At 38.3% G+C, this 10,979-nt stretch overlaps 1 protein-coding gene across 1 annotated transcript; it reads left to right on the top strand.

Moving 5' to 3' along the window:
• The first annotated feature begins 824 nt into the window (after positions 1 to 824).
• Positions 825 to 2,231, top strand: LOC103514704 (armadillo repeat-containing protein 6-like). Its single transcript, XM_017446323.2, has 3 exons — positions 825 to 844; positions 1,165 to 1,588; positions 2,091 to 2,231. The coding sequence occupies exons 2-3, from the start codon at positions 1,199 to 1,201 to the stop codon at positions 2,229 to 2,231; spliced, it is 531 nt and encodes a 176-aa protein (XP_017301812.1). The 5' UTR covers positions 825 to 844; positions 1,165 to 1,198.
• Positions 2,232 to 10,979: the final 8,748 nt, after the last annotated feature.

The raw sequence follows: 10,979 nt of genomic DNA, 5'->3' as shown, positions 1-10,979 counted from the left end.
GAAAGGGAAAAGAGGGGCTAATAAGGGACACCTGTAGCACCCAAATAACAAAGGGAGTTTAATGGCACCAACCCAGGTGTTATTAAAGGGTGCCTAACAGCTCGCAGCCAAGCCCCAAGGTGGAAAAGGAAAGGGGAGAGTAGTGCAGTAGTGACGTCACAAATATAATGAGTAGATCATTTTGGCCAAAACCAATAAACCATCGGAGCAGCACACTAAAGAGGAAGGAGCCCCTCAATATCCCTCAGACTGTGGGATTTTTTTTCAGTTTGGTTTTCTAAATACCTCAGGCCGTGGGATTTTTTTACTTTCTATTACTAACAGTATAGCGGAGCTATACTAGTAATGAAAGTATTGCAATCGGTCCAAATTTTCAAAATCGGGAAATGGGTGGAAATATCCGTTTTGGGGTCCCCTGATTCCAAAAAAGTGGTTTTTAGCCCATGGTCTGTACGTAACGTACGTACGTACGTACGTACGTACTACAGGTTGAAATGGGAAAAAGTAGGAAGTTGTGAACAAAATATCTCAAGAACGGTTTATCGTAGAGAAATGAAATTTGGTATGCTATCCCGGCATGGTCCAAGGACGCGACTGTAACAATTTGGTAAAAATCGGACAGTCACCCATCCAGATATTAACCAAAGTAATTGTTACTTAACCCTCATTTCGTGGAAAATATTGAAAAGGTTGTGAACAAAATATCTCAAGAACAGTTTGTCGTAAAGCAATGAAATTTGGTATGCTATCCCGGTATGGTACAAGGACGCGACTGTAACAATTTGGTAAAAATCGGACAGTCACCCATCCAGATATTAACCAAAGTTTGGGCTGACAACATTTGGTAAGTTCTGCTTGGTTATGGAAAGTAGTAGATTGGTATTTGTGTTTTGCAGTGTATTCCTCCCATAGCATACCCCCAGTAGATGGGTGAGAAGAGAGAGAATACCTACTTCTCATTTAGATGGAATGTCCCTTGGGCCATGGAAGGCTAGGAAAGGTGCTGGATCAAAACAAGAACACTCCAGAAAGTAATTGAAATACCTACCTATAACTATAAGTGTACATTTTCAAGGGTGGGTAACTGTATGGACTCTGTTAATTTCTGTTAATAATATATATACATATTTACATATTTTATTTCAGAATCAATATTATCTACAGGATCTCTTGGCAAGGAAGACAAATCCATTTCGAGATGAGTGCTGAAAATGGAAAACCCATGAAGCACATAATAGACCAAGCTACATTTGATGAGGCTGTGAATGAAAACATTGAAATCCTAGACATGCTATCCGATGAAGCTATTGAAGCAGCCAAAGCACAATTCCTCAGCCAAAATGTAGACCTATCAAATATAATAACTGACGCTTATCTGTACGATGGAATAGACAATCACCCTTTTGTCAAAAAGTTCAACAAGTGTAAAGAATTAGCCAAAGAAATCATTATTGATGAAGATGAGATTATGAGTTTGATACATGGTATTGTCAAAGAAATGGAGACAGATAAAGCAAAGAAATTGTACGTTGGAAATAACGGAGGATACACATTGGGTGTTGATATTCTGAGAGCTATTGCAGAACAGGTAACCTTATATCTTAATTTATTTGTTAGTTCTTCCTGGCATCTGGGGAAAAAGTGTGAGAATTCTACCATGTAATATCACCGTATAATATCATATCACCCTTTTGTCAAAAAGTTCAACAAGTGTAAAGAATTAGCCAAAGAAATCATTATATCACCGTATAACTGCTAAGGTCTCTTAAGGGTTACTCTCCATGAGACAACGCTACCCACTTCCTGACATTTACCTTGCACAACCCAAGTTGGGCTGGGAAATGCCAGCAGCACACAATTGCCCAGGTGGTCACCCATCTGGATACCAACCATGCAAAACATTGCTTAACTTCTGTGATCCATTAGGAACTGTTACATACAATGTGTTATTGGAGAGAAAAACCAAAGCTATGAACCTTATCATTTAGGTGGGTAGTGTTTAGAGATTCCTCTAACAAACCTTTTTTTTCTTTTTTAAGTGCCTTCACCATAGGTGTAGATTGATGAATTGCTTTTATTTCTTTTCCCAGGCTGATCCAAACCCCAGCAGAAAGTTCAAGAAGAACTTGGAACTCTTAGAACAGCTTGAGCTAGTCATGATAAACTGGAAGATGGAAGAACCCTCTCTGACTACAACATCCAGAAGGAGTCCACCCTTCACTTGGTCTTGAGAAAAAAAAAAAAAAACAAAACTTTAATTTAATATATAGTTCGACTAGGTTTGGATATATAAGTCCTTCTATGGGGACAGACACACAGACAGACTGAGAGACAGACACCGAAGCGAATAAAATAGCCCGTCCACTATACCTTTTTTTATTACTATCGTAATAATAAAGGCAGGACGGACTAAAAAGCTGCACAAATTGAATAGGTACAACCTAGCTTTCGGGGGATAAAAAATCCCCTCCCCTGGACCCTCTTTCTTGTGAAAATTTTAATATGGAACGCACCACTGAGTCATATTCAACTTTTTTTTCCAGAGAATATTAAATTTGGACATGACTGACGCTTGTTTGATAAAATAACTCTCCCTCTCCCTCCCTAACAAGCATCATTCAATAGGATAAGGAAAGTCGTGTGATGTTCACACCAGATTTTTTATTACTATCGTAATAATAAAGGAAGGACGGACTAAAAAGCTGCACAAATTGAATAGGTATAACCTAGCTTTCGGGGGGAAAAAAATCCCCTCCCCTGGCCCGTCTTTCTTGTGAAAATTTTAATATGGAACGCACCACTGAGTCATATTCAACTTTTTTTCCAGAGAATATTAAATTTGGACATGACTGACGCTTGTTTGATAAAATAACACTCCCTCTCCCTCCCTAACCCTCCTTACTTCTTCCTAAAATTTGTATTGAACGCAGGGTTGTAGGAGGGAGGGGTGGAGGGAGTTTAGACGCTGCAAAAAATGCACTGACGTACCCTCTGGTTGATGGCTTCGCCAGGTTTATGGGCGAATATTTTATGAGATGAATATGTAGGTTAACGCATTAAAACCTACCTCCATGTGGATTTGTGTGTTGGATAATAATGGACGAAGTGAAAGGACAGAACGGATAAATGTTGCTGGTAATTCTGGTATCTTTTTTATTCTGACGGATTGATTTTACTGAAAGTCTGCTAAACAAAAAGAACAAGGTATTCTTTTCTCGAGCAATATTGACGAAAAATGTTATCTCAGAAGGGATTCTGGGAAATTTTGAAATACACATCTTGGGGAAATGCCATTGAAAGTATAATCCAAAATGGTTCTGGTAGGCAGCTTCTTAAGACTAAGAAGCTGCCTACCAGAATTCCCTTCAATTTAGCAAATAAGTAGCCTCGAGAGCGTACATGTGGGTATAAATTCCATAAGGACCATTTTCCCTTCATTCCCTCCTGTATCATCATTACTCCCTTTTCCTAGCCCCTCCTGTCGTTACTACCCCCTTTTTCCTTCATAAATATTTTCTCTACAGTAACTACAAAGTCGGGCATGGCTCTGAACTCTCAACGATCCGGAATTGTCTGAAGAGCCCTAGAAACCAGACGTCGATCATTATCGTTACTCTCGAAAACAGCGCCCGGCTACAATAGAGCGAAAAATTACGATCCACACCCGAGAGCGTTCGTATATTAGAGCGAAAAACTCGGAGGAAATTGGAGCAACGCTGCATTAGCGTTCAAGTGATGAAGGGATATTATTGATGCAATAAATGCCAGTTCTCATGACGCGTTGATGCATTTATGACATCAACAGTGAATTCCGACCGTATTTAACATGTGCGAAACGCTTTCTGTTCGCAATTTATCATTTTGCCGTTTCTAATGCTCGCTTTTAATCCCCCGTTGAGTATGTTGAAATGTTGCATGAACGTCGGGCGTTGATAAGTTTTATTGATTGAATCTCAGCTTCACCACAAATAAATCACGATTTAGATTTAGACTAGATTTTGGATTGTGATGAAATTACAAAATCTCTCCCGTTCTCTTTTTCCCGTCTTGTCATGAAAATACATCTCTTTTTTTTTCCTTCACATCTCTCTCGGACTTTTCCTTTGGCCCTCTTCCTTCGTCCTTCCGACCTTCCCTCTACTTACCTACCTACTTTCATTGTCCGTTCCTTTCCTCTCTATCCTGTAGGAAGGAAAGTAATGTAATCGGGTCAAATTTTCGATGGTCAGTTTTTAGTGCCAAAACACGTTTTGAGGTCCTTAGAGCCTAAATCCAAAGTTTCAGCCATTGGTCCGTCAAAGTGTGTGTCTGTCTGTAAACAAAATATCTCGAGAACGGTAAGAGCTAGAGACTTGAAATTTGGTATGTAGATGTCAAATGTGACAAGGATGCGACACGAAACTTTTGGTTAAGATCGGTGCAACGGTTGGCGGCATTAAGAGACTTGAAATTTGGTATGTAGCTGTCAAATGTGACAAGGATGCGACACGAAACTTTTGGTTAGGATCGGTGCAACGGTTGGCGGCATTTTACAGCATGCAGCTGTCTGTCTGTCTGTAAACAAAATATCTCGAGAACGGTAAGAGCTAGAGACTTGAAATTTGGCATGCAGATGACAAATGTGACAAGGATGCGACACGAAACTTTTGGTTAAGATCGGTGCAACAGTTGGCGGCATTTTACCGCTTTTTGGCGGTTTTCGGTGTAATTTAACAATATATCGAGAACGGTATGAGCTAGAGATTTGAAATTTGGTATGGAGTTTACAAATGTGACAAGGATGCAACTCAAAACGTTTGGTTGAGATAGGTGCTGCGGTTGGCGGTATTTTGACCGCTTTTTGGCGGTTTTTGACCGTTTTTTGGCGGTTTTCAGCTATACCGACTAAACGGTTAGAGATATTGTAAAAGTTAATATAGAACATAAAAACAAGCATCATTCAATAGGATAAGGAAAGTCGTGTGATGTTCACACCAGATTTTTTTTCACAAACAACGGAGAAGAGTGGGGGGAACGCTTTAACGACACTAGCGGACAAAACAACCTTCAAAAAACAAATGCCAGCAGATCGAGATGCTACTCCTGAGTGACACCACGCTTAAGAGAGGGGATTTTATCCTTAACGGAACGGCTGGCTTTCTTCTCTTCGCTTTCGGGACAATTAGACCTTAACAGTTACATTTTTTTTTTAAGTACTTTTTCAACGAATGTTGAACAAAAATTCAAACAATGATACAACAAGCTTCCTCTGTCAAACCCCTTAAATATACTTTTGTTTTTTTTTTAATCCTGATTTTGACGTCGAATCAGTAGATTTTCATCTCCTCCTGGGTCTATATTGAAGATTTTACAAGAATAACTCCAGAGCATTGGGAAATTTCTCTGACTTTTAACAGGTGTGAATTTGAAATCCTTTCACACCAAAGCTTGGGCTGACAACATTTGGTAAGTTCTGCTTGGTTACGGAAAGTAGTAGATTGGTATTTGTGTTTCGCGTCAAGCCTCAACTATCGATAGCGTTCGATAGTCAAAACTATCGATAGTTATCGATAGTGCTATCGATAGTTCTCCTCCTCTAGTGTATTCCTCCCATAGCATACCCCCAGTAGATGGGTGAGAAGAGAGAGAATACCTACTTCTCATTTAGATGGAATGTCCCTTGGGCCATGGAAGGCTAGGAAAGGTGCTGGATCAAAACAAGAACACTCCAGAAAGTAATTGAAATACCTACCTATAACTATAAGTGTACATTTTCAAGGGTGGGTAACTGTATGGACTCTGTTAATTTCTGTTAATAATATATATACATATTTGAAATACCTAACTATAAGTGTACATTTTCAAGGGTGGGTAACTGTATGGACTCTGTTAATTTCTGTTAATAATATATATACATATTTTATTTCAGAATCAATATTATCTACAGGATCTCTTGGCAAGGAAGACAAATCCATTTCGTTTTTTTTTAATCCCCATCATTTATGTCGCCAGTTGTTTCAAGGTTACGAAATAAAAACGGCGGTGAAACACTCATAAAAAAAAGAAAAACAGGATTTGAGTGGGGATGACTTTTTTTTCACAAACAACGGAGAAGAGTGGGGGGGAACGCCTTGACGACACTAGCGGACAAAACAACCTTCAAAAAACAAATGCCAGAAGACGGCAGATCGAGATGCTACTCCTGAGTGACACCACGCTTAAGAGAGGGGATTTTATCCCCAACGGAACGACTGGCTTTCTTCTCTCTTCGCTTTCGGGACAATAAGACCTTAACAGTTACATTTTTTTTCAAGTACTTTTTCAACGAATGCTGAACACAAATTCAAACAATGATACAACAAGCTTCCTCTGTCAAACCCCTTAAATATACTTTTGTGTTTTCCAGGAGACGGCAGATCGAGATGCTACTCCTGAGTGACACCACGCTTAAGAGAGGGGATTTTATCCTTAACGGAACGGCTGGCTTTCTTCTCTCTTCGCTTTCGGGACAATAAGACCTTAACAGTTACATTTTTTTTTTCAAGTACTTTTTCAACGAATGCTGAACAAAAATTCAAACAATGATACAACAAGCTTCCTCTGTCAAACCCCTTAAATATACTTTTGTGTTTTCTTATGGTCTAGGTGTGCAATAAGAAAGGATTTTGCGAAAATCTAAACTGATCCTGAGATATGATCAATTTTTGATCGCTAAAATCTCCCCATAAGAAATACACAGAGTGCAGAGACTGTGTTTTCCAGGTGCACCCCAGTGTGGCATTTGATGTGAAGAATGCAATGAAGGAGTTAGGAGATGATGTGAAAGTGGACCTGGTCGAGCAGTGGACGGGGAAAGGGGAGTGTAACTTTAATCCCGAGTTTTAGAATCATACACGGACGGGTAAGACTTTGTGGCGCTCACAACAAAATATGTATTATCACAAGTTTGGCCATGCCTCGGGATGAACTAGCGGGATTCCGGAGCGAAGCGACGGAATTCAGCTAGTATATACATATTTTATTTCAGAATTAATATTATCTACAGGATCTCTTGGGAAGGAAGACAAATCCATTTCATCATACTCTATGATCTCATTGTACAGAGCCTGGGCCATACCTGAAACCAACATACAATAGGATAAATCAATTTTTAGTCCGTCCTTCCGGACTATTGTATTCGCTTCGGTGTCGTCGGTCTGTTCCCACAGAAGGACTAATCCAAACCTGGTCGACCTAAAGGTCTTTTTACCAGGAACACTAAAGAGGTGGTGAAAATTTTGTCCAGAAATCCATAAAGCCAAAAAAAAAACTGGTTTTTGGGGGATTTTTTTCACATTTTCTCACACAAATGAGCTCTGATTATGTGAAAGTGGACCTGGTCGAGCAGTGGACGGGGAAAGGGGAGTGTAACTTTAATCCCGAGTTTTAGAATCATACACGGACGGGTAATATAAGACTTTGTGGCGCTCACAACAAAATATGTATTGTAATCTTACATAGAAAAGCACGTCTTCGTTTCCTGACATTTCCAAGTATACTTACATAAATACAACTTCCTAAATCTTAACCAGCGCCTAAGAGCTATGTCTAACTGATGAGTATATGTCTAAAGGAGAGATACGAGGGAGGATACCAGGTGTCTGGCTAAGACCTTAAGCTGTGCCCACACACAGTCGACAGCCGTCGATCGATGTCGACTGAAAGCGTCCACACTGCCTCGACAACATAGATTCACCTCGTCGATCGACTCTGTGTGGACACTTGGTTTTGAATGCTTGGAAGTTAGGCCCCACTCATCAAAATTGTAAATAAGTAATGATTTGAACTTGCTCTCTGTGTCTTTTTAGTTTGTAAGAATTAACTTCCTGTCTTTCCTTTAGTTTATAAGTATTCATGTCTCTTTATTTATTCATGCTCTTCTTTTTTAATAACTTTGTTGTTGAAATTTTCATACGATGTGATGGGGAGAGTTCAATTTTTGATGTAGCTTTGGCTTAGGCCGCTTGGTAAAAAAAAAAAAAGTTCACCGTTTGTTGGTCTCAAATTTTCAAGCCATGTTTAAATTGGTCATGCTCTTCTTTTTTAATAACTTTGTTGTTGAAATTTTCATACGATGTGATGGGGAGAGTTCAATTTTTGATGTAGCTTTGGCTTAAGGCCGCTTGGTAAAAAAAAGTTCACCGTTTGTTGGTCTCAAATTTTCAAGCCATGTTTAAATTGACTTTATTTATTCATGCTCTTCTTTTTTAATAACTTTGTTGTTGAAATTTTCATACGATGTGATGGGGAGAGTTCAATTTTTGATGTAGTTTTGGCTTAGGCCGCTTGGTAAAAAAAAAAGTTCGCCGTTTGTTGGTCTCAAATTTTCAAGCCATGTTTAAATTGGGAATCGAACCCAGCTCAATCGGAAGATCATTTTTTTGAAGACCATACCCATAATACTCGTAGGTTTCCCCTCAGAAACAGGAAAAACAACAAATCCAGTTGGTTTTTATCGTTCATAATAATGTTTAACAAGTATAATTTATTTATTTCTTTTCATAATTTACACTTCCTCTCAATCTCTCTTAAAAATACCTACTTGAAACTAAGCTGCTTATTCCGTACTTTGCTACGGAGAAAATATTTTATTTTCGGGAATCGAATCCGAAAAAAAAACTATTAGCATCGAGAGATAACTAAAAAATCTGTAAAAACGAGGAAAAAAATTGCAAGAGGTTTTTTTAAGCTTCCCAGACTGTCTCATTACAAATTCTCACCCGACTCCCCACCCCTGGTAGATAGCTTTAGCATTTAGGAGCATGGTGAAAAGTTCATAAAAAGGAGGAGTCAAGGCAGAAAAATGGGGGAAATTTTTTTCCTACACTGTCTTTGAGCATCGTATGTAATAAGTAGGAACTTGAGCTTTTGCATCGTTTTAAAAGCTCTTGACAAGCATCGTGTGTAAAAACTTCAAGTTCAAAAGCATACGTAGGAGAGGTAGGGGAAATTTCCACTACTCTTGATTTTGATCTAAGCTCCTCCTCTTTCTGAACTTCCAACTTGTGCTACCAAAGTTAGGTGCCGAGGGTGGGATTCGGGTGGGAACCTTCATGCTGAACAGGTCTGGGAAGCTTGAAAAAACCTCTCGCAAATTTTTTTCTGAAATTTTTTTGATTCAAATTATTAAATTTGTACGTTTTTTTTTTTCCTTTCTGATTTATTTTACTGTCTAGTTTGATTCAGGATAAATATTTCAGACAATTTTTGAGAATTATTACTAAAAATGAAAAGACAAATTATTTTTTTAAAATTAACAAATCGTTTCAAAAGGAATCGGACAAAAAATTCGATTTCTCTTGAATTCTTTCTTTTTATTCTGTCCATCTTATGTACATAGACTGTTACCATTCCATTTCATGCATTCAATTTTTTTACTAAAAAGAAGAAAATGTTTTTGTAAGCAGAAAACTAAAAGAAGGGCTAAGTAGAATTTTTACCTAAGATAATCATAACAGTTGTACTAATTTTGTTTTTGTTCTTTTTTTCATGTTGTAAATAAACTGTTTTTTAAATAAATCTTTTAAATAATTAACTTTCTCTATTGCTTACAAATAAAAGATGATACGTTTAACAAAGAAAAAAAAACAGAAAGCGTTTTAAATATACGTAGGACTCTCTTATACGGACTTCTTAGGAAAAAATTGATCCACTCTCATTTTTCTCTTATTTGATTCTCTCTCTCATCTCTTTAAATAAAATTCCACCTCTATGGCTGAGTGGTCAAGAGCACTGACTCATGACCTTTTTATGTATGAATATTCCATCATGGGATACACGAGTTTTGTCTATTGATTTGTGAATCAATCAATGGCATATCTTGTTGGAGGACTCCTTGTCTGGTGGGGAGGAGGATTAATAATTAATGACATATCTAATTCCTTGTCTTCCCCCAACAGAATACACGAGTGACGTTTTCATTCAAATGATCCTGGAGCTCATTTCCAACACACTAGTCCTACACGAGAACAATAGGGAGTTGTGGATGCGAACTTCTCTTCTGGACAGTCTCTCAATCCTAGTGCCCCATAAATACTACCCCACCCTGGTGCGGATACTCAAACTATTCCGAGCCCTGAGTTTAGACGATGATATACGAGTGGAGGTATGTTGGATTCTTTTCTTTAATTATTGGCACGCTTAGCCCAGTGGTAACACGAACGCTTGCCATGCAGAAGATCTTGGGTTCAAATCCCACCATCGACATAAATTTGCACTCGTTTTTCGATTGCAAATATTTCGATGGGTTACTTTCTCTTCTCGCCCATCTAATGAGAGGCATACTACGGGATGGGCATGCTACAACACAGACCACATGCGTCTAATGTAGCAGTTGTTTCTTTGTTAGTTATAGTTCAGATAGAACATTGACATTAATTTAGACATTTAGAGTGAAGGACTTTCCCCTTGATTTAAACCTCTTATTTAGGACTTTTAATTTTATGTTGGATTCTTTTCTTTAATTATTGGCACGCTTAGCCCAGTGGTAACGCGAACGCTTGCCATGCAGAAGATCTCGGGTTCGAATCGCACCATCGACAAAAAATTTGTACTCGTTTTTCGATTGCAAAAATTTCAACGGGTTACTTTCTGGTGTTCTCGTGTTGACCCAGCATCTAAATGGGAAGTATTGTGTCTCTTCTCGCCTATCTGATGAGAGGCATACTGTGGGATGGGCATGCTACAACACAGACCACTTGCGTCTAATGTAGCAGTTGTTTCTTTGTTAGTTAAAGTTCAGTTAGAACATTGACATTAATTTAGACATTTAGAGTGAAGGACTTTCCCCTTGATTTAAACCTCTTATTTAGGACTATTAATTTTATGAGATGAGTATGCTACGATACAGACCACATGCATCTAATGTATTAGTTGTTGTTGTTGTTGTTGTTGTTGTTGTTGTTGTTGTTGTTTTTTTTTTTTTTTTTTTTTTTTTTTCTAGAAAATTATAGGGGGGGGAA

Source organism: Diaphorina citri, unplaced genomic scaffold, assembly GCF_000475195.1.
Source record: "Diaphorina citri unplaced genomic scaffold, Diaci psyllid genome assembly version 1.1 scaffold1205, whole genome shotgun sequence".
NCBI lineage: Eukaryota > Metazoa > Arthropoda > Insecta > Hemiptera > Psyllidae > Diaphorina > Diaphorina citri.
This window is presented reverse-complemented; position numbering and strand designations above follow the sequence as displayed.

Excerpts from the sequence above, each read along its gene's own strand:
- LOC103514704 (XM_017446323.2), top strand. The coding sequence starts at position 1,199 with ATGAGTGCTGAAAATGGAAAACCCATGAAGCACATAATAGACCAAGCT. Across the intron at positions 1,589-2,090 it reads TGAGAGCTATTGCAGAACAG|GCTGATCCAAACCCCAGCAG; the intron begins GTAACCTTATAT and ends TTCTTTTCCCAG.